The following is a 20436-nucleotide window of genomic DNA, read 5'->3' as shown; positions in this document are numbered from 1 at the left end:
TATTGTACGTACATTTATAGTTTTATTTCCTAAAGCTCTCATGTTTTGGTTTATATAGGTACAGTGTGTCATGATATGTATACATACATAATCACACATATCGCATCATCATACATATATGTATATATATAGGTATATTATGTTGTGACGCTCAGCAATATTTTTCTTCACCTCACGTAATAAAAATATAGCTGTTATTTGAAAATATATTTCTCTTAATAAAATATGGAATGAAAATTATAATATATTAAGCAACATTATATTATACTATACATTACATAAGGACTTTGACGCTGAATCATATTCTCACCGTTACTCAGGTACACAAGAAGCGGAGCTACTGAAGTAACGATTTTGTAATCACGGCAAATTCTCAATATCATATGAATTAATTATTTACTGTGAGCATTGATGATTTACTTCAATGATTGGTCTCGTCAAGCAGTCTGTCTCCAACATTTGCAATTTGAAATAAATTTTGAAATCAGAAACTAAGACACTTGCTTCTTTTGAAATTGAATCCTCTCTTGAATACTTTTTTACTATTCAATACATACTGATAGTCTTACGCGATTGATTCAAAATCATAGCTAGTCGTATAACGGTATTATAGTTTTCATATACTCATTTAAAAAACTGAAAGGGATAACTATTTACAAACAATATAAGTACGTAAACGTACACAGGTTATTATACAATTGTATGTATAATATCCAAAGATGTGGTGAAAACATTTAAGGCGATATTTAAAAGAAATTCTATTGTTAAATTCTATTCGTAATATGCCATTTTCCATGTGAGTATTAATTTGTGTTTATGTATAATATTTTCTCTCGTTCCTTTGATCGAATTCGATAACGGTTTTCTAAGTGGTTCTTTTTTTTTACATAAATAACGCAAGCTATATTATTAAACTTTATGCTTTAGAATATTGAAAACTTAACGAATTTTTGTTTCACGGTGTAAATGAACCGGACGTCTTTTTATCTTACATGATCCACAGGCATTACAGTTCATTTATTATTGCAGATTCTTCCGTCGTCTATCTGTCATTTGAATATTTTATCATACTCTGACAGCAGACATTCGATGACCAAATTTTGCTGCATAAGATCTAATGCCATATTTGCACTTTCAACCCTAGGCCACATCAATGTTGGCCCAAACACTATTGCCAAATTTGGTATATGCATGCGGTTATACTTCTGGTACGAGGTCACCCTAGGACGGAAGATAGAATAAATACAGTAAAATACAGTTTATCCATACATCATTTCGTTATGTACTCATGATAGATGATAAAAAGAAAATTCAAAGATTTTCACTCACTTCAATAAATGTTGCAGCAATAGTTGCAACGTGTCGTAATGCGGCTGAGAAAGCCCCCGAACAATCTCCCTAAAGACTTGGATTTTCTCTGATTTCTTCTTAGACACTGAAGTGGAGAAGTGATTAATGAGAGTTTAAAAAGTTTTGATAAAAATCATTGCGTGATTGTCGAGTTACTTACTACTTGCCCTTAGAGCCCGTTCAAAAAACTCGTAGGGAATAAGCGGCTCTTTCAATTCACGGAAAAATAATTTCAGAGCTCCTGTCAGTACGTGGACGTCTTCCTCTTGTGCCAAGATATCAAAATTGTTCTGGTCTACTTGCAAACGAATTTTCTGAATTTGACTTAGATTCCCACTTGCTCTGTACAACCCGTCAGCTTTCATATTTTCCAGATTGCTTTCCAATATTTCGATGCAAGATTTCACAAATCTAGGTACCATTGGAGGCTCCCGTGAGCACACGTCTTTCAAATATGAGCCAAACGCCGGCTCGTCTGGAGAGAAGCAATTATCATATATGTATAAAAGGAAAGTGAGAGCAGAAAATTTTACTTTTTTAACCATTATTTGTCAGGCGTAGAGAACTAGGTAATTTAAATACCTTTGTATATACCGTTCTTGACGAGGGAATCCATCGTTGGTCTCCTTTGAAAGAAGCGTTTTAACTTTGCTTTTATTTTTGTTTGACGTTCAGCTGAGGATCCACTGAGATCTTCAGTCGAGCCTTCGATCTTTTTAACTGTGTGTACGAAATTATACATTATGGATAAGGGCGTTCAGGTTGTTATTAAAAATCTGAATACATGCATCGGGCCAATTTTCAATGGCGTTAGCCAATTCAATCACCGCATCAACATCTTTGTTTCGTTTTCCTATTGTAATACTTACAAACGCTAGCGATATTACCAATTGCTGCATCCCCAATACAATTGTTAAATTTAGATCTTTTCGTATTCATTTTTTGTCAAATAATACAAAACGACTGTTCACTTACTTTTAACAGATCTTGTTCGTCCAATTTTTGAGACAACTTTACTCTCCTCGATTGAATTCACGCTCAGAAATTGTTTACTTTTGGTATCTCGCGGCCGCTCTAAGCTAGGAGGCAACAGTGTTTGAGCTTCAAAACCAGAGGGCTAGAAAAATAAGATGAAACAATAGTCAAACAGTCAGTTTTTCTCATACTAAAGAATAACAATACTTTAGATATTCGATTCAATAAACTATTGTGATCGAAAAAATTAACAATTTTTGAATTAATTAGGGATAAGGGAAATCTATTGAGCGATTAGGAGAATGACCAACAGAACTTACGAGATTGTGGATGACATCATATATCTCTTTGAACCATTCGTTAGCGACTGTGGTATTGTCATTTTGAATTAAAACTTGTAGACCAAGTATAGTGCTGATAATGTAAACATTTTTTCTACTGCTCACTTTGTCATCAGGTTCTATAATGGCACCATTAAGATCCACAGATATATCTGGTTTTGCTGCTGCCGATTGCCCCGATTTCTGTGTTGTGATTTTATTAGAAATGATTAAACTTTTCGTCGAAATTTAACTCTATTTTCCTTACCATAGCGGAAAAGCTTTTAGCATCTTTGAAGAACAACAAGAACAATTCTGACAACACAACGTACGACGTGCTCCAATGTTTCCTCAACTTTTTACCATTTTCAGTTATTTTAGTTCTCTGTAATATTCCCTCCTTAAGAATGCACTGAAAACGAATCACAGTATATATAGATATAAATTACCCACTATGAAAAAGTTTTACTTTTCGAAGTCAACGAGCTGCTGAATTAGTTTCCACTGTTCAAACTTTACCATATTGCCATCGAATAACTGCGGCCAATCATGCGAAAGTGATCCTGACCGACGTGCAGCAAGTTCTTTCTTAGTTGGTCTTTGATTTCCCACGAGCAAGCTGCGAGCTTTCCCAATTCGGAGTTTTTCACTGCCTGAATTGGTCCTGAGCTCAATATCGTCATGATTTCCCTCCATATTTCTTAAGGTTGGCCCAGTAGCTGGAATGCTGGGAAGTATCCACGATGATTCGTTGCTGTTTTCCTCAAAAAAGTAAATTTTACCTTCCGCATCATTGGATGAGAACCACTGAAGACACAAAATTGCATTATGTTTAAATCATTGCTCGCTGTATAATACCGAATGAAAAGAAACTTTGCATTAGTTAAACAATGGTCGCTTGGGTGGAAACCAAACAGCAAGTTCGTATGCTTGCAGAAATTTCCTAGTTACTGCAGACGAATTTATAACTAATTCATGGCCAAGGATGGAAGTTTCTTTTCCTCTATAATTACCTGTGTTATATTGTAATCGGTATTTGAATACACAAGATCGCAATATTCACCAGCGCACTGAAATCTAATTTCCCTTAACCAATCAAAAGTAGAGAACATCGATTTTATACAGACACGTTCAAAGTTTGCAAGCATTTTATTCTCTAACTCAGTTGGCATCCATTTGTAACTTGGTCGATTTGTTTCATTCGAAGTAAGTTTTTCCGTCAACTGAACACCACTAGGTACGTCTTTTTCAGTGCCCTGAATCATTCTACTGCAAAATACGCGAAATACCCGGTCAATTCTGACAATGCCATACGCTATTTACTTTTTGAATGTAATTTGACATCTACTTCACTGTCTTATCATTACGTACGCAGCGTTTCTTGTCTGTGTGACCACATCCTTTCGTGGTCGAGTTCTTATACCTAAGCACGTCAGCAGAATGGGCTTTACGTCTACCACATAATTGTTCCCAAGTTACGAATTGAGAAAGAATGAACGTTGAATGAATCTGATTACCGAACTTGCTCGTTAATTTCAAACATTCAGAAAAATTCCACCTTGGCTCAGCCCCGTTAACAAAAGCATACAATCATTTCTCGTGTTTGAAACCTAAGAAAATTTAATTGTACAGGTTTACTAGAGTGTCAGAAGTGAATAAACAAAGAATTGCTGCATAACGCTCACCTTCTCTCCCCATGTATTAACAAAGCAGATTTGTTTCGACTGTTGATCGTATTCTTGGGTCCATCCCGGCGGTAGATTTACAAAATTTTCTCTATCACGATCTACGGTAATGGGACTCGAGGTGTTGGAAACTTCAGACAAAGCATAAACCTCGGATTCCGATTGGCTAAAAAGTGCTTCGGAACTAATATTCGAGCTAAGTATTTGCTCGTCCGATATGCTTCTGTCGATGACGGGCAAGCTCTCGGAACTGACGACAACTTTGGAATTGATTTTGCTGTCTGAGCTAAATGCCAAGCGTTCGTTCCTGCTGATGGAACTCTTTGGAAATGCTTTGTAATGGAGATACTCGTCCGAGCCGCTATCAGATGTGCATAACAAATTTTTGAAGCTCACAGCAGTGCTCTTGTTGGCATCAAACACTTTTAGATTGTTAAAACCTTCGTTCAGATTTTCGTAACTCCTTGATATCGACGGCGGCAGGACTTGAACACTGGCTTGAACCCCTTGATGTGAGCATGGCGATTCAGCCCCAATACTTTCTCGGACATCTTTCATTGGCTGGATTTTGCGACAACTGGGAATAGGCTTTGCAACCGACTTGTGCAAGGCATTTTGAGCCCCATTTGCTCTCTTTGAAGCTGCTAATGTGTGCTTTAGCTCCCTGTTTACCAATAATTTAATATTCTCAAGACTCTGACTTCTTCGTTTAGTCCTCAATGTCGGCGAGATGCGAGAACAGTATTCGGAATCTTCATGTCTTTGGAAGTGTTTGTAATACTCAGGCACAGCGACACAATTGAACGTTGCTGACTTTTTTATCTTCCTTCTCCCAGGCTTTGTGACACTTTCCGAGTGCTCATTGTCGAAAGTCACATCTTTGGTAACAACTTGACTCTTCTGTTCTTGTTTTGACTTAAAGCTGCCTCTGTAATTCAATTTCGATTTGAAATTTTTCCACATTTCACTATCTTGGTCAACATTTATTAGGTCGTCTCTACTTTCCAATATATCTATCGCTGCGGGCTCGATTGTTTCCGTCTTTGTCGTTACCCTCTTTTGATCAGCGCGACCCTGAGGCCATTTATTTTCGGTTGGTGTAGATTGTTGTGTGTCGCTATCTACAATGGAAGTTCTACTGGCAGGTAAAAATTGTATCTCACTTGCCAGTTTTTCCAGTGATGGCGTCAGCTTTATCTTTGTATCCACGTTTTTTATCTTCAACTTTAGCTGTGGTCGTACCTTAGTTTCGTTTTTCAATTTGTTCAAAACATTTGAATAACTTGGCTTCTCAAATTTAGCCAAATTATCACTACTCTCCGATTTAAACAGCTGTGAATTCTGCTGATAAGACAATACGTAATGCTCTTTATCAGCAGATAAAGTCGCTTTCCTATCACTCCCTTCATCCCTGACATTAATCGGTATTCTTGATTCGTCGTTCAGTATGTTTGCCTCCTCGTATTCGTCCTGTCGTTTGGTAAACTTACAGGAATTATTGATATCAGTTGAAATTGAACAGACTTCGCTGTTGGTCAGTGAAATTCTACTCTTTGGTGATTTTGATTTATTGAATGTAGATTCAGTTTGTGCCAGGTTCTTTGGACTCTTTAAAGGTACTATCGTGGTTTCTTTCTCTTTACATATTGAAATTTCTGGCGGTTCTTTAATATCATCTTCACTTTTGAAGTCCGCTTTCGGAGAATTGGAAACTGTGGAATTCTCGTGTTGGGATGTATGAAGATCGTGAAGCTCTTGAGTGAGCTTTTCAAGTGGATCAAATCCATCCTTAATTTCTATGCTTCTCAACACAAAATTAGAGGCATTGTCATCTACTCGTTCCTTGCGAATCTGGGTCAATTCACTCATCAGCTCTTCAACAGCCCATGACTTTCGTTTGTCATTTAAAATTCTCATTGCCTTCTCAGAGTAATCAAATGTGCTACCACTGCCCTGCAGGGATGGAGAAGTTGAAGACATTGCAACTTTATTACCAGCAGAAATCGGTGAGCTGGGCTTCTTCTCAATATTTGGTGTCACTGCGCAACGATCGGTGCTGTTATTGTCAGACCTTTTTGTCGCGATGTTCTTTTGTACAGATAATTTTGATTCTTTTGTGGAAGGTCTCGATCTTGGACTATGTTTAATTAACGAAGAGTCTAAATTTACACTTCTGCAATCATCAATAGACTCCGTGCAGCCTATAGGGTTTGTAGGATTCATCGCTGACTTTTGACAATGGGAAATACTGTGCAGAATTTGCTGCTGAGGCGGATTTTGGTATACAAATAGGGTGCGGTCAGGTTCTTTAGCCTCCTTTGGTGAATATATAGGATAGTTTGAAGCTGGTGCTGATTTTCCATCTACATTTTCCACCACCGTGCGCATTACATCTCTTGTTTGAGAGTTTCTGGCAGATGTGTTGTGTGCAGAAGTATCTTGTGACACATGCATACTGCTGGAAATCTTTCTAACGACATTTCTGAAACGTTCTAAACTTTTCTTTTCATTTTTAATTTCGTTGCTTTTTTCATTTCCTTGAAGGCTCTGCTTCTGTTGGACAATTCGATTTTTGATCTCTTTCATCCCTGCATCTTCGAAATTTTCCAATCTATTATACTGTTCTAAATTCTCAGGACTTCTCGATCCATCCGGCAACATCTTAACGGTAGTCGAAAGCCAATTCTCAACATTTCTTCTCCTGGCTGAATGATCTCTCGAAGAAGTTTGAAATATCGCATCATGTTTACCCGGGCCTGTGAATTTATTCGGCGACGAAACACTGCCCAATTCAGTAACGTATGTCACCGGAACATAAAATGACCGTTGTTCCTTATTCCGTATAACTTTCCACCAATCGTTATTGGTCTTTTGTATAAGATAAAGCCTCTCATCTTTTTTTATAGCAATTTGACGACCGTCATTAGTTCTGTACTCAAAGTCGTGCTCCACTTTCAAATAGGAAGATTCTTCAACATTTGCGCCACTCATCTCAATGCAAATTTACATGTTTCCAAGACCCGGTGAGATGCTGCCGAATAAAAGTATACACAGATCTGTATAAACCATAAATCAATCAATAGAGAATAATATTATCATCAGAGATATTTATGTATACAATGTGTTTACGTGAGTCGTATGTGTATCATTTGAATTGGAGGTTATGTTATGCAAAAACTTGACCATACGGGGGGTAATTGAGGTATAGTCTAAAAATGTATGCGTCGTTTCGAAAATCGAAACGATCGGATAAATGAACAAGTGATAAACGGATAATGTACAATTTTTAAAGCCAACGCCATATGTTTGGTAAAATGGGCAATTTCATCGAATATAAAAAAAACAAAAAAAATGTATACGTATGTATACGGCAGCTATATTCTCAAGCTCACCTTGGTGAACATTTTTCGGACAGACGAACGGTGTTTATTAGATTTAATATTTACGTTAGACACCTGCGGTTCATTATTACTTTGTTATCACTTGACAGGCCGTTTATCACGTAATCATACCTGTCCTCTATCCCGAAGCACGCACAACATACGAAATTCGATCGATATATGTCATTTTCACCCTGTGTATCTGATACCTATGAATAATAGCATTTAACACTACCACACAAGTTGGTTAAGGAAGGCCACGCCCCTTTCTCTCTTATGCCATGGCATTCACTCGCGTGACGTATCCGTACATATGTCACCGCATGAAACTTTACTGACTTCGTTTATTGCATTTGCTTGCAACGCCGAAGCAACGACTATTTTTATCACGATGAGGTATATCAGAATGAAAGGTATGCGTCATTTGTGGCTGACATTTGAAACGTTTAGGTTAAAGCCCAAACTTCCCTTCGACTTTCCAACAAATTATTTAGTTACTCAAAATTAACGCAGCTGCAATTAATCATGAACCGTTTCTAAGATTTTTTCATCGTACATACGATCCCTGCGCGTATAGCGTAGAGTTCCTATGTGTCTACTAAATAGATCAATTTGAAACATTAAACGGAAAAAAACAAACCCAGTGACTGTTTGCAGCCATTGGGTAACAAAATTAGTAGTACCGAAACCTTGTAGTCTGTCGATTAATTTTCCTCTGACGTCATTGACAAACTATCTAACTATTCGGGAACGATTAATTCAAATTCTCAAAATTTTCGATGAATAACATTCAAAGTCTAACATCCTTGAAACAAATTTGAATTACATGATTGAATTTATAGAAGTCATGTGTAGTGCACCTGAAATCTTTGCTGCAAGGTAATTTGAATAATTACAACGGTTTAAATTGAAGAATACGAGATTCCATATTTAGGTTATATCATATTGTATATATGGATCAGGAATAAGAATATTTAGTCAGAATTTAATGCAGGAATTTATTTCTTCTTCTTAAACTTTGTTGGCACTTCAGGTTGAGGCTTCTGCCAGTCTAGAGGCTTGCGACGATACATTGGCCATGGCGGAATCGTGACTATGCCAGCCAAAACAAAACCTGCCCCCAAAATGTAAATAGTTTGGGAAAATTGCTGTATTGCATAACCCCAAACAAGCCCAACCACCTGGAAAAACAAACATTAATATATTGACTATGGCAATTTCAGTTATACAATAGAATATGAATTTAATAAATCAACTTACTCCAAACAATGTGACAATTACCCTGGAGAGTTTTTCTGCCCTGGCTTGCCCGTCATAGTCCTTTAAAAAGTCAAAAAGATACACACATAGTTAATTACGGCTAATTATACTGGCCCAGAAGGGAAGGTCAGCAAAATTAACGCTGTAATGAGAAACTGAAAATCATCCTCCATCGAACCACTGATAAAGAAGAGCTTAGGATTTTCTGAATGACTTCTTTGGTATAAGCATGTAATACAAATATCGTGAAGTCGACGGGAAACAGCCAAATTTCAAGTAATTATCAGTTTAATTTGATATTGAAGCTTTCTGGGAGGTTATGAACTACTGCATATATGAGATATTCTATACGTAGATTTTAACAGTTCAAGTCAATTACGAGGTGAGAAACGTACCATGTGTGTTGGCAGGGAGTCAAAGAAATCCATTTTTATAGAATTATACAATAATTTACTGCCCCTTCACTAATATTTAAAACCCACAGATGGTGACCCGCATGTGACGTTGCACACAATTCTTACCTGAACTAAATCACAAACTTACGAAATGTTATAGAAAGTACAGCCGATGTAAACTGTATTGGGTGTAAATCAGTGATAATAACGATGTAGGTGACAAAACTCGAAGGAAAATTTCAATATTTTTGGACAAAAATTTAAATTCGCCTGCGGCAGTTGAAAGAACCTTATCGAATAGTTCGAATTTGAAACTAATTTTTTTTTATTCGCCGATATCGTAAAGTTTGTGACAATACTTTTCCGAAATTATGCGTTGCGAATGACAATATAACAACGTGCGAAACTCGTGGTGTGTATTTTATGTACTTTTTTTTGTATACGTTTTACGCGTAAACCTTGGTGTAAATAACGAATCGGGGATGAGAAGAATAATAATAGCTGTGAAAGAAGGGTCTCTCCGCTCATTCGCCGAATGGTTAATCACAATGGCGACACCCTTGGCAACTGTCGAACGTGAAATATAGGTTATTAAGAGTATAGTCCTTTCGAAGGTATTATTTATTTGAATAAACTATTATTGTCTCAATCGCAATAGTATGTCGTATATAATTCTGGCCATATAACACACGTATACGACGACGACTACGACGACGACGACTACGACGACGACGACGACGACGACGACGACGACAAGGACTACAATTTTTGCTGTATGAAAGGAGCGATTTTCTTTCGAAAATACTTATAATGGCTGGTAATTTAGCTAACGACACAGACCTCGTACAAGAAATTAAAACACTGCTATGGGGTCCTTCTGTCAAATACGACGTCTTCAAACAGTGGTCTCAAGGTTAGATAAATAATCTCACCTCTCACATCATGTCTTTCAACATCACCCTTGCTGTATTTTTTTTTATCGTACTTTTCCCCTAGACGGTTGAATTATAAAATGCGAAAAAAAATTAGCTTCATTTGATTTTAACACACCTTTTCCATATGTAGCAAGATCAGATTCTTTTCTTCACTGTGAATAACTAAAGGAAGCGGTATAAGAAAAAAAGCTAAGAAACAACACAATCAACATCTCAGAACCAACAATTTGTTTTACAGGATTTTTTTTTAGCAATGACGAGCCGACAGCTCTGGTCCAAGCGGAGGGAGGTCCGTGTGCAGTGATAGCACCAGTTCAAGCTTTTATACTGAAAGAATTACTATTAGAAAGCGATATCAGTAATTGGAAAGAGGTCGGAACCGAACAGTGTAACTTCTTGCTGGTAAAGGCAATGACGGAAATAGTAGCACGTGCCGCGGACAGCCTGCAACCTAGATACTGTATAGTTCGAACAATGGGACCGCAGGGGTATGGCACGACATCTATGAATTGTGAAAACATTTCGAACAAGGTACCAGACCTGAAATCTCCTGAGGAAAATAAGAAGAATGACCAACACTACCAGGAGACAACAAACTCAATGGAAAATAGACTGGAGCTAGAACCCGACATTTTTCATTCGCAATTGAGGTGAGTATTCAGACTTACGTGTTTGAACAATACCAAATAATGACCATATCAGGTGTCGCGTGATTTAATAACGATACTCAACATTTTTTTTCAGGATATTCACGATTGATAATATGGATGAGTTGAAAAAATACTTCACTGACCAAATTGATATGATGAAAAATCAGTTTGGCATTTTATTATTCCTATACACGGTAGTTTGTACGAAAGGTCTTGCAGGAATGCAATCAGAAATGTCTGACCCCATGGAGCCACTCATAGACTCGACTTACGGCTACGGCAGTCAAAGTTTGATCAACTTAATGCTTACTGGGCGCGCGGTCAGCCACGTATGGGACCATGATCAAGATGTTGGAGGGCTTAGTTAGTTTCAAACAACCTATTACATGACTTGTGATTGAGTTGTGAGAAATAAGAAAATGAAAAAATCTGTCCTTTATCGCAATTCAATCAATTAAAGCATCATCTTCATTTCTGATTTCAGAACTTCAAGGTATAGACAAGCAGAACTCGGTTGGTTTTTTAGCCTTTTTAGAGCACCTGAGATATTGCGAAGTTGGAACATTTCTAAAGGCCCCTTCGCATCCGATCTGGGTTCTTGGTTCTGATACACATCTAACTGTACTATTTTCCTCTGAAAGAAGGCTGGTGAGTCCTGAAACACCTGCGGATCAGGCTCGGAGGGTATTCAAGAAGTTTGACCCCGAAGGAAATAATTTTATATCATCCAATCTGTTGCAAGATGTCCTTGCCGAACTCGATCTCGTAGCTGACACAGAGTAGTAAGTATAACATGAAAAAATTGATGGTGTAGGTCTACATAATCCAACAGAGTGCTCAGTTGACTAAATTGAAATTTTAACTGGAAAAACAAAATTACAGTGTTGAGATAATGAGGAAAAAATTGGACAGCGAATCTCTAGGAATTATTCTGCTAGCAGCTTTCATGGATGAGTTTTTTCCCGAAGATCCTCGTACTTGTCCTGACACATTTGTGTTGTTCCACTACAACGGTTTGCCACGAAGCAACCTAGAAAACAAAGTCACATATCGGAGAGGCCAAGCTGTGCTGCTAGAATGTACAGTCAAATGTATTTTAGATAGCAATCCGATGTTGACGGTATTGCAAACTAAATGGCCGAGCATCGAGGTACAGTGGGACAAAGAACAGACACCCAGTGTCAACTAGAAGAACAAATTTTTTTTTTTGTTTTATACGAAAGTGTAGAGACTGCATACTCTCTACGACTGAGTCTAGACTGTGTACAAAAAAAAAGGTAAAAAGAAAATAATAAACCAGAGCACCGTAGGCATTGAGGTAGAGAAATGTTAAAAAAAAAAAATACGACCAGTTACGTGATTCTAAATTTATAATAATAAAACTACCTTAAGTAATATCTAAGGTACCAATTGTCTAGGGTCGTGACGGTTTTATTTATATGTATAAAAAATAATGATATTAAATTAATGAAAAACAGCACATTCCGGAAGCAACCTTGACTTTTTGAGCTGGAACGAACAGCGGGATTGTACATAGCTCTGGTCATATCTAGTAATTTTCTTTAATTTGCTAAGAGATGTTTCAAAGATTCAAAAGATTTGAGGGCCATAAGTTCATAACGATTATTGTGAAAATACTTCTGCTGCAAAAGTTAAAACCAGTAATAGTAATAATGATAATAATAACGATACTGAAGTGCTGAAGGCTTTTTGGATTCCGATAAAAACAAAAGTTAAGACATTATTTTGCTAAGATGAAAGGATTATTTTTTTGCATATAAACATCGAGATAACAGAAAAAATTGCACTGGTGTAAAACCAATTGAAGGTTGCCGTTCAATCTCATGCACACGAATTCGACTAATATAATGAAGAAATCTCAACAGAATTAAAACAGTAATTGTCTAAATTAAAAGCTGATTCCCCCTTTGCCAGTTACGTTTTGGGTTACGCTGACTGTGGCATTCTTGATTTGCCTTGTTAATTTGGAAAGTCAGTAGCACAATGTAAAATCAACAATAATGACAACAATAAATTCGTTGCTTTACGCAAATGCTCTGAAGACTGAGTATAATATAGGAATCAATGTTTAGAGTATAACTACCACGTTACGTTTGTAATAAGGTGGCGTACCAAAAGAGAAAGAAGTGTCTTTGAGGAAAAATATAGTAATGATAACATTAAATAAAAAGAAAAACAAAGTTATACTGATAACAATTATAAACGAAATTAAATAATAATAATAATAACTGATGTAAAGAGAATGTTTTCAAACATTAGGTATAGATAATGTTTCTGAATGAATATGTATACAGGAACAAGGTAGCGTGTACTAGAATCTTCTTAATATATTCAGTCAAGAGAGTGAAAGAGAAATATAGTGATTCGTCTCATTGTATAAGTTGAAAGTTTTTTTTTTTTTCTGCACAGTTTAGACAACTAGCAACAAATGTATTTAAGCTGACCATCATAGTGTACATGAGTACATGGGATTAATAGTTAATTATTTATGACGCTCTTCTAAAATTGTTGAAAAAAGAAAAATGAAAACTAATAATGAAATAAAGAATAGTAACACCTCTCATGTTGTAGTTATTCTTATCAATCCAATTAATCATTGTTGCATTTTTCGCATATGTAACCCGCCGCCGTGCGGTTTTCAAATTTTTGCGGACTCACGACTAACAGCCGAAACCACCGATTAGCAAGAACGGGTCATGAGATCGATTGATTGAGTTTTCTTGCCAATCAGAGCTGGGCTCTGTAACATTTTCTCTACTGTCACAAATAGGAGTAAAATCACAAAGTGTCAGTCAGTTGCTTACGATTTGTATAACAATAATGTAGTTGCTGGGCTGTAAATTTTTGTTTAACCAACGATGAAGTTGCATGTACCGCGAATTGCAAATGCGAGTGTCGAGATTGAAGGATAATTTGGAAATTTATGAAAATAGAGAACGAATTCGAGGTTATGTTTTGCATGCGTATTTTGCCGTTCTATCGAGTGACGTCACCTGTCACTCATGCGAAAAGTAACAACCGAAGCTGCTAGCACCTATGATTTTTCCTCGCGAATCGCTAAAGAGCGCAACAAGTTCCAATGGTTGCGACGACTTCCGTCTGCCGTAAGATTGCCGGGCCCAGATTTTAGAATTTATAACACAGCTGACAAAGTCGACAAAGGTCATTGTAACCAATCAGGCTGCAGATTTGATCGGACAACTTCTTTTATCACCGGTGACAAAAATTTCGGTATCCCAGGTCCTCGGATGCCATTTTGACGCTATCCAGTATTCATTCCCCTTCTTTCAATTTGTACATACATACTTGTCACGCCATGAGTGCGAGAGTTGCAGCCCGAGACTAAAAATTGGGTCAATGGAATATGTAGCGTAAATTTCGAGGTAAGTTTTCACCATTATTTTGCACAATTTTTCGACAATATTACAACCGTCTTGACCGACTCTATTCCAATTCTATCTAAACTCGTATCCAATCTAACCAGCTGGGTTTTACCCGAGCAAACAATTCCGCTTTTCTCCCTTCATTTTTTTTTCCTTTCTTCTGCTCTCATCTTTCGTAAACGAAAAAATACCAGAAAAGTCAAGTAGACAAAGGCCAAAAAATGTTTTGTTTCTATTTAAAAAAAAGCCTGATCTTCCAACTGTTATTCACAATCCTACCATGTTTTATTCTTACTCGACAATGTGGTAGAAAAGTTGATGGGGGAAAAATGTTCAGATAAATATTGTAGGGTGTGAACAATTATCTCAGTTTTCTGCAAAAGCTGCAAAAGCAATCACTTATATTTGTCCCCATTTCAACTTGTTAATGGGTACGAAACAATGCTTTATCGCTTTATTAAATAAATGCCAGACATTTCTGAGACGTTATTTCCTCCGAGATGGCCGAGAAACTTGGCCTCGGCCCTGAGATTCGGGAGCTTAAGCTGGGTCCCAGTTTTACTAACAAGAAATCGACCGCGTTCCACACACTTAAGTGTAAGTATCTGTACGCTACATTTGTAGTCTGTGTTTCAAAGTCAAACAACCCTACTGATTTATTTAATCGTAGATGACTTCAAACCAGCCAGTGTGGACGTATCTAAGATGGCACAAGTTGACGTTGGATCGAATAATACCATGACTGTAACTGTGCCACACTTAGATGGTGCTGGAACACCTCATACTGTCTTCAAGGGCTCCCAGCGACCGTATCACAAGGAGTGTGTATTGATAATAGATCGTATCACAGGGGAAGTAACACTCGAGAAGTTGTCATCAAATATACAAGTGAAAAAAACGCGGTAAGCATTGTTGGTATCTATCATTTCCCGGTTTTACAGAACGTTACGTTTTCAAGATAGTGAAATAAACGATAAATGGTTCCTTCACAGAACCGAGCCTAAGAGTCAATCATTTCTGAGTATTCCTGGGCAAAACAGCAACAACCGCCCTTTCACGCCGGTTGAAAACAAGAAAAGCCCGACTCACGGTAGGGCCAATGGAAGAACCAAAGTGGCTACCGGGAGAAAGAAAGAACCCATGGTTCAGCTACATCCAAAACAACACAGCCCGCTTCAAGCGTCACCTTACCATGGAAAAAGCCCCCCAAACATACCAAGCAACAGGTATCCAACGACCGGTTGATATTTACCAGTCCCCAGAGTCTATGCACTATATTCTCTGATGCTACTTACCATTACAGTTCTCCTGTGCCGCCTTCCATTGCACAGTCAACTTTGGCCAGTCTTCCAATGATTGGTTTAGACAACGACGACTTTGCTTTGTCTTCTATGATGACGCCCGCTCAACCCTCGCACGGTTCGGCACCACCCAGGACTGAAACTCCAGTTATTCGGGAAATAACTCTGGAGGAAAGCGCTCCTGCTACTGAAAGTGATGAACGAGCTCTCAGCGACTCAAGTTCTAGTAGCTCCAGCTCTGATAGCTCTGACAGTGATTCGGATGCCGAAAACATACCAGTGCCGATGACTACTAATGGCAAGTATAGTTATTTAAACTTGTCAATTGGTTATGCCTGCGGCAAGTATTCTTCTTTCTTATTTCATTGATTCGCATTTATACATTTCTTTTCAGCTTGTTCAAACTCTATTTATCTACTTTCAGGACATGCAAACGGCATGTCAGCATCTCCCTCGTTGTCAATGCCTGATAATTTGCTTAAGGATGATCTACAACTGTCTGAATCTGGATCAGAGAGTGACTAAAATTATTATCTCGTCTATTTATCATCTCTTGACTTGAATTGGGGAGAGACGGCAATAAAGATGCGAGTTTCATTATATCGGCCATTGTGGCTGCCAGCATGAGTTCCAATTTTTATAGCTGACAACAACAGCATCATATTGGATGAAAGAAATTACGTTATAAATATGTACAAAGCCTTATGTAATGAATGAATTAAATGAATTGTTCATTATAGTTTTCTCCTGTACATCAGAGAACTTGAACTCGAAGATTCTTTTTTCAGGGAGCACAAAATTTTTAACTAGCGTGCCTAGACCAACTTCAATCCCATAGATTATAATTATGCCACGAGATAACATCAATGTAACTTTTGCAGTCGCCGTAGAGATAATTTAAGGCAGTGAGCGAGGCACCGACGAACCTAAAACGTGCCTAGAAAAAGAAAGAATCGCTGGCACCACTCTATTGGTTTGTTCATGCTAGCTATACTTTCTACATTTTCTGAAATATACAGTGATAGTGTTCTTACGAAGGTGTAAAAAAAAAAAAAGTGGTGAAAGTGTAGCTGCACGAACAAACCCTATCTTTGTCTCATTCGCCTCTGATTATCAACTGTTGACGCCGGAGCGGCGACTAGTGTGGAAACAAGGACAGAGAGTTAGGTGTCAACGATTCTCCTTCCCTTTCTACGTGCCTTTCAGGATTTTCGTCACCTCGCTCACTCTAACCTAACATTATCTCTATGGTCTTCGTACGGATGTTCTACGAACTAGTGTCGCCCACGAACCGGTCTTACATCAGGCAGCCCCCTGACACAACCTCCGTGAAGTTGGCCCCCCGAAGTTGTTATTTTTAAATCTAATTAATGCAATTCGTTTGAGAATCATTTGAGAGGGTTTGAGAGTAAAGAAAAATCGTTTGAGAGTTAGTAGTTTTTCCGGAAAATTGATTTTGTTTTTGGGTGTGAAGTTGGCCCCCACATTTTCTATCTCCTCAAAAAATGGACTTAGACGTTTAATTTTTTTTTTAATCGTTTGAGAGGATTTGAGAGTAGAAAAAAACTCTTAGAGAGTTAATATTTTAATTGATATTAAATAATTATTCAATGTGCGATTTCCCCTAGGATTAGAGCACTTCCGGTGTGCGCACTGTGTGCGCGCACTGTATATGCGCAACATGTCTGCGCAGTGCGTCTGAAATCAGCTGTAGCGACCGAGATTGACGAAGAAATACGAGTTTCGAGGATGCGGATTATCGTAAATCGAACGGGTACGAGATGGACATGGAGACTGATGGAGACGAAGCTGAGCAATTTTCTCTCAATGACACCAATGGTAAGAGAAGAATTGGATGAAACTATTGGAAAAAGACACGAGCGTCTAAAACGGGAAACTTGACGAAATCTTTTTAACGCAGTGCAACAGAAAGTGAAATCTTTTATAGAACGCCAAAATTGATATTTACTTGCAGATAAGGAATAATGCACTCATAATTGGAAGAAACGTAGAATGTCGATGGGCTTATACTATATGTCAGCGATGTTCCTGTTCGTCTATCCCAAGATTTCTGTGTTCTCAGATCTTGTAAATCTTGGACCGTGCTTGCAACGATCTTGCGAACGATTCATGTTACTCGACTAGGCGTACCATCCCTTGTCGCATTTACAAGGGGTATGTTCCGATATACACTGCGAGCACTGTTCAGTGCTCTTACTGGGGAGAAATTCGTTCCGTTATAGACGGACAGTATACAGTCGCAGTATCCTAGGGAAATATATGACGTCATAAATTGTCGCCATTTTTCTACTGTGAACACTGGTGGTTTCGAGGTAAGGTGCTCTCAGTGCTTTGATCACGTGATCAACAGCGTTCAGAAATTTAACAGCTTCCACTACTGATAATTATTATTATTGAATATTGTCATTTAAAAATACCGGCCGTTAAAACCAAAATGGAAAATTTGAAGAAATTGTGTTTATTGCAGTGTGAAACAAATATTATGTATGAAATGAAAGTAACGCCAAAAAATGTCGATCACAGTATACTGTACTGCGTTCCGTTTTAAACAGTAACCAGTATAGCTAACTCTAAAGGAACGGCTTCGCAGTATACTAAATTGACGTCACACCTTACAGTGCTCGCAGTGTATATCGGAACATACCCAAGGTAAATAAACTGTGTAGCTCTAGCTAAAAATTGTGGGACAAATACCATGACTAAAAATTTCACAACAAAGCTATAAAATAAACGTCATTTTTTTTAGTTCTCACTATATCACGTATCGTTTCCCTGTGTTTATAACCCCTGAATTCCCACAAGCTTCAATATTTGTTCACAACTCGACGATGTTTGGCAAGATCATTGAAAAAACGTCGGATATATTTATTATACGACTTTATTCCAAAAGTTCTTTCGCTCTTTGAACATTATTGCTCTCGTTGGAATGTTGCTCAATTTTTTGAAGGATTGATTGATTTTGTTACTGGAGAACACACGATGAAACAGAAACGCCAGTTTCTTCGACGCAGAACACTCACGACCAGCCTCCAGCTGATTGTAGATACACTGCGCATGTACACCGCGCATATCTATTGCGCAGGCCGGAAGTGCTCGGAAACTAGGGGAAATCATGGGGAAATCAATCACTCAATAATTATGGAATATCAATTAAAATATTAACTCTCTAACAGTTTTTTTCTACTCTCAAATCCTCTCAAACGATTCTCAAACGATTAAAAAAAAAATTAAACGTCTAAGTCCATTTTTTTGAGGAGATAGAAAATATGGGGGCCAACTTCACACCCAAAATTAAAATCAATTTTCCGGAAAAACTACTAACTCTCAAACCCTCTCAAACGATTCTCAAACGAATTGCATTAATTAGATTTAAAAATAATAAATTCGGGGGGCCAACTTCACGGAGGTCCTGACACACGCTGCTAAAAGTGGTTCGCAAAATGTCCCTCGATTCTGCCGCCAATTTCCACCACTAGTGGTGCTAGTAGTTGTCTGACAAGCTTGCGCGTGGTCAGCGAGGGCAGCGAGCGTGTCAGAAGTCTACTAGCGCCACGTAAAGGAACTAAAAAACGGGGACAAGACCACTAAGCGCGTATAATTTCTTAGTATGCGAGCAGTGGCGAGTGTCAAGGGGCGTTCACGTCCGAAACAAAAGTACAGCTTATGGCCACAAGAGCAGCGCTACGAGTTATTCATAAGCGTATTATTATTAGTTGACGGAACCCTAACCCATGAAGACTAGAGTAACACCCGTATTCATAGTCCTTACATACAGGTCTGGCAACGAAGGTAGTGGGGGTGGTTCATCTCACGGCCGGTTGTTTATCTCACTTTGTGGCCGCCAGATCAGCATTGTGATCGAGGGATGGATAATCACGCGTGCGCAATGCAGTGCCAACGTAATAATAATATTATTATTGGCACATTTTCATCCCTACCATCCCTACCCCACGTACATCCCTAGATAGCAGCGCTACGATATGGCTATTTCAAACACTAAAAACCACGGACAGCGAGAGAACCACGCCGCTCTGTAGAAAATTGGCTTTGTTGCCAGACCTGTATGTAAAACCGTGGTCTATGCTCATACACAGTAACCTTACGTTGTAATGTCACTCATATGTCTATGAATAACTGACAGCGCTGTGTAGTGGCCAGTAGTTGCAAAAAAAATCTGGACAATAACGCGGCTACCCCCACCACTCAAATTTCAGTTCGTTGCAAGACCTGTATGTAAAGCCCCCCGCACACGACGCTTGTTTTGCTGCTGGATTGCTTGCTAGATTTTACCGCTGGGTTCCAAGTTGGCTGTGGCGCTGGGTGCAACGATGGCACCCTCGTTGGGTTGGCTTCACACGATGCTTGTCGCTAGGCGTGCTGGCGTGCAGGGAGCCTAGAGAGAAAGTATAGGCGAATACGTAGTCCCAGCATTTCTAACCTCAACAGTACCATGGACGCTCGAGTGCAACAAACTATTGCGGCTGAAATAATTCGACGTAGGAAAGCAATTATCGTGTCAGCTGTAGCAACTGCTTTTAAACGTAGACATCTACTGAAACAACGAAAACGTAAATTGTGGAGTCGCGAGTGGCTGTTACGGCGTGATAGAGGACAGAATGTTCTAAATATGGTATTTCGTGAGCTCGGGTATGTAACCATATAATTTTCATTTTATTTATTATTACTTTTTTGGATTTTCAATTTTATACTTGACTTTTCAATGCATATTTATACTAAATTTTTGTTTAGCCCTAAAGATC

The 20436-nt window shown here is 38.2% G+C and overlaps 4 protein-coding genes across 13 annotated transcripts; 2 read left to right on the top strand and 2 right to left on the bottom strand.

Annotated features, from left to right (window-relative positions):
- Positions 1 to 2: 2 nt before the first annotated feature.
- On the bottom strand, positions 3 to 8475 carry LOC124301927 (uncharacterized). Of its 6 annotated transcripts, none has more exons than XM_046757546.1 (11): positions 7723 to 8475; positions 4331 to 7386; positions 3165 to 3452; positions 2914 to 3057; positions 2646 to 2849; positions 2326 to 2467; positions 2220 to 2243; positions 1933 to 2070; positions 1511 to 1825; positions 1330 to 1435; positions 3 to 1221 (listed from the first exon to the last, which is right to left on the bottom strand). In XM_046757546.1, exons 2-11 carry the CDS (start codon positions 7319 to 7321, stop codon positions 1050 to 1052), a joined length of 4524 nt encoding a protein of 1507 aa, XP_046613502.1. In that variant the 5' UTR covers positions 7322 to 7386; positions 7723 to 8475; the 3' UTR covers positions 3 to 1049. The 6 variants fall into 6 exon arrangements, with proteins under 6 accessions (XP_046613502.1, XP_046613501.1, XP_046613504.1 ...); XM_046757545.1 differs by having other exon boundaries at positions 4331 to 7361; positions 7723 to 8469; XM_046757548.1 differs by having other exon boundaries at positions 1945 to 2070; positions 4331 to 7361; positions 7723 to 8469.
- Positions 8476 to 8611: 136 nt separating this feature from the next.
- Positions 8612 to 9526, bottom strand: LOC124301965 (signal peptidase complex subunit 1). Its single transcript, XM_046757642.1, has 3 exons — positions 9366 to 9526; positions 8971 to 9030; positions 8612 to 8891 (listed from the first exon to the last, which is right to left on the bottom strand). The coding sequence occupies exons 1-3, from the start codon at positions 9396 to 9398 to the stop codon at positions 8709 to 8711; spliced, it is 276 nt and encodes a 91-aa protein (XP_046613598.1). The 5' UTR covers positions 9399 to 9526; the 3' UTR covers positions 8612 to 8708.
- Positions 9527 to 9704: 178 nt separating this feature from the next.
- On the top strand, positions 9705 to 13532 carry LOC124301947 (ubiquitin carboxyl-terminal hydrolase MINDY-3 homolog). 4 transcript variants are annotated; one of them, XM_046757609.1, is made up of 5 exons: positions 9705 to 10278; positions 10539 to 10950; positions 11045 to 11313; positions 11435 to 11732; positions 11833 to 13532. In XM_046757609.1, exons 1-5 carry the CDS (start codon positions 10176 to 10178, stop codon positions 12137 to 12139), a joined length of 1389 nt encoding a protein of 462 aa, XP_046613565.1. In that variant the 5' UTR covers positions 9705 to 10175; the 3' UTR covers positions 12140 to 13532. The 4 variants fall into 4 exon arrangements, with proteins under 4 accessions (XP_046613565.1, XP_046613568.1, XP_046613567.1 ...); XM_046757612.1 differs by having other exon boundaries at positions 9706 to 9979; positions 10552 to 10950; XM_046757611.1 differs by having other exon boundaries at positions 9706 to 9979.
- A 190-nt stretch (positions 13533 to 13722) lies between these two features.
- On the top strand, positions 13723 to 16388 carry LOC124301954 (ell-associated factor Eaf). Of its 2 annotated transcripts, none has more exons than XM_046757628.1 (6): positions 13723 to 14354; positions 14827 to 14951; positions 15025 to 15256; positions 15347 to 15580; positions 15658 to 15953; positions 16050 to 16388. In XM_046757628.1, exons 2-6 carry the CDS (start codon positions 14855 to 14857, stop codon positions 16178 to 16180), a joined length of 990 nt encoding a protein of 329 aa, XP_046613584.1. In that variant the 5' UTR covers positions 13723 to 14354; positions 14827 to 14854; the 3' UTR covers positions 16181 to 16388. The 2 variants fall into 2 exon arrangements, with proteins under 2 accessions (XP_046613584.1, XP_046613585.1); XM_046757629.1 differs by having other exon boundaries at positions 13726 to 14354; positions 16080 to 16387.
- Positions 16389 to 20436: the final 4048 nt, after the last annotated feature.

The sequence above is a fragment of the Neodiprion virginianus genome, chromosome 4 (assembly GCF_021901495.1).
Source record: "Neodiprion virginianus isolate iyNeoVirg1 chromosome 4, iyNeoVirg1.1, whole genome shotgun sequence".
In the NCBI taxonomy this organism is placed as follows: Eukaryota; Metazoa; Arthropoda; class Insecta; order Hymenoptera; family Diprionidae; genus Neodiprion; species Neodiprion virginianus.
Note: the sequence above shows the minus strand (reverse complement) of the source record. Positions and strands in the feature narration are given on the sequence as shown.

Excerpts from the sequence above, each read along its gene's own strand:
- LOC124301927 (XM_046757546.1), bottom strand. The coding sequence starts at position 7,321 with ATGAGTGGCGCAAATGTTGAAGAATCTTCCTATTTGAAAGTGGAGCAC. Across the intron at positions 3,453-4,330 it reads TTAATACATGGGGAGAGAAG|TGGTTCTCATCCAATGATGC; the intron begins GTGAGCGTTATG and ends TTGTGTCTTCAG. Across the intron at positions 1,222-1,329 it reads TTGCTGCAACATTTATTGAA|GGTGACCTCGTACCAGAAGT; the intron begins GTGAGTGAAAAT and ends CTTCCGTCCTAG.
- LOC124301965 (XM_046757642.1), bottom strand. The coding sequence starts at position 9,398 with ATGGATTTCTTTGACTCCCTGCCAACACACATG. Across the intron at positions 9,031-9,365 it reads ACTCCCTGCCAACACACATG|GACTATGACGGGCAAGCCAG; the intron begins GTACGTTTCTCA and ends GACTTTTTAAAG. Across the intron at positions 8,892-8,970 it reads TAATTGTCACATTGTTTGGA|GTGGTTGGGCTTGTTTGGGG; the intron begins GTAAGTTGATTT and ends TTGTTTTTCCAG.
- LOC124301947 (XM_046757609.1), top strand. The coding sequence starts at position 10,176 with ATGGCTGGTAATTTAGCTAACGACACAGACCTCGTACAAGAAATTAAA. Across the intron at positions 11,314-11,434 it reads TCAAGATGTTGGAGGGCTTA|AACTTCAAGGTATAGACAAG; the intron begins GTTAGTTTCAAA and ends TTCTGATTTCAG. Across the intron at positions 11,733-11,832 it reads CTCGTAGCTGACACAGAGTA|TGTTGAGATAATGAGGAAAA; the intron begins GTAAGTATAACA and ends ACAAAATTACAG.
- LOC124301954 (XM_046757628.1), top strand. The coding sequence starts at position 14,855 with ATGGCCGAGAAACTTGGCCTCGGCCCTGAGATTCGGGAGCTTAAGCTG. Across the intron at positions 14,952-15,024 it reads CGCGTTCCACACACTTAAGT|ATGACTTCAAACCAGCCAGT; the intron begins GTAAGTATCTGT and ends ATTTAATCGTAG. Across the intron at positions 15,257-15,346 it reads ATACAAGTGAAAAAAACGCG|AACCGAGCCTAAGAGTCAAT; the intron begins GTAAGCATTGTT and ends GTTCCTTCACAG.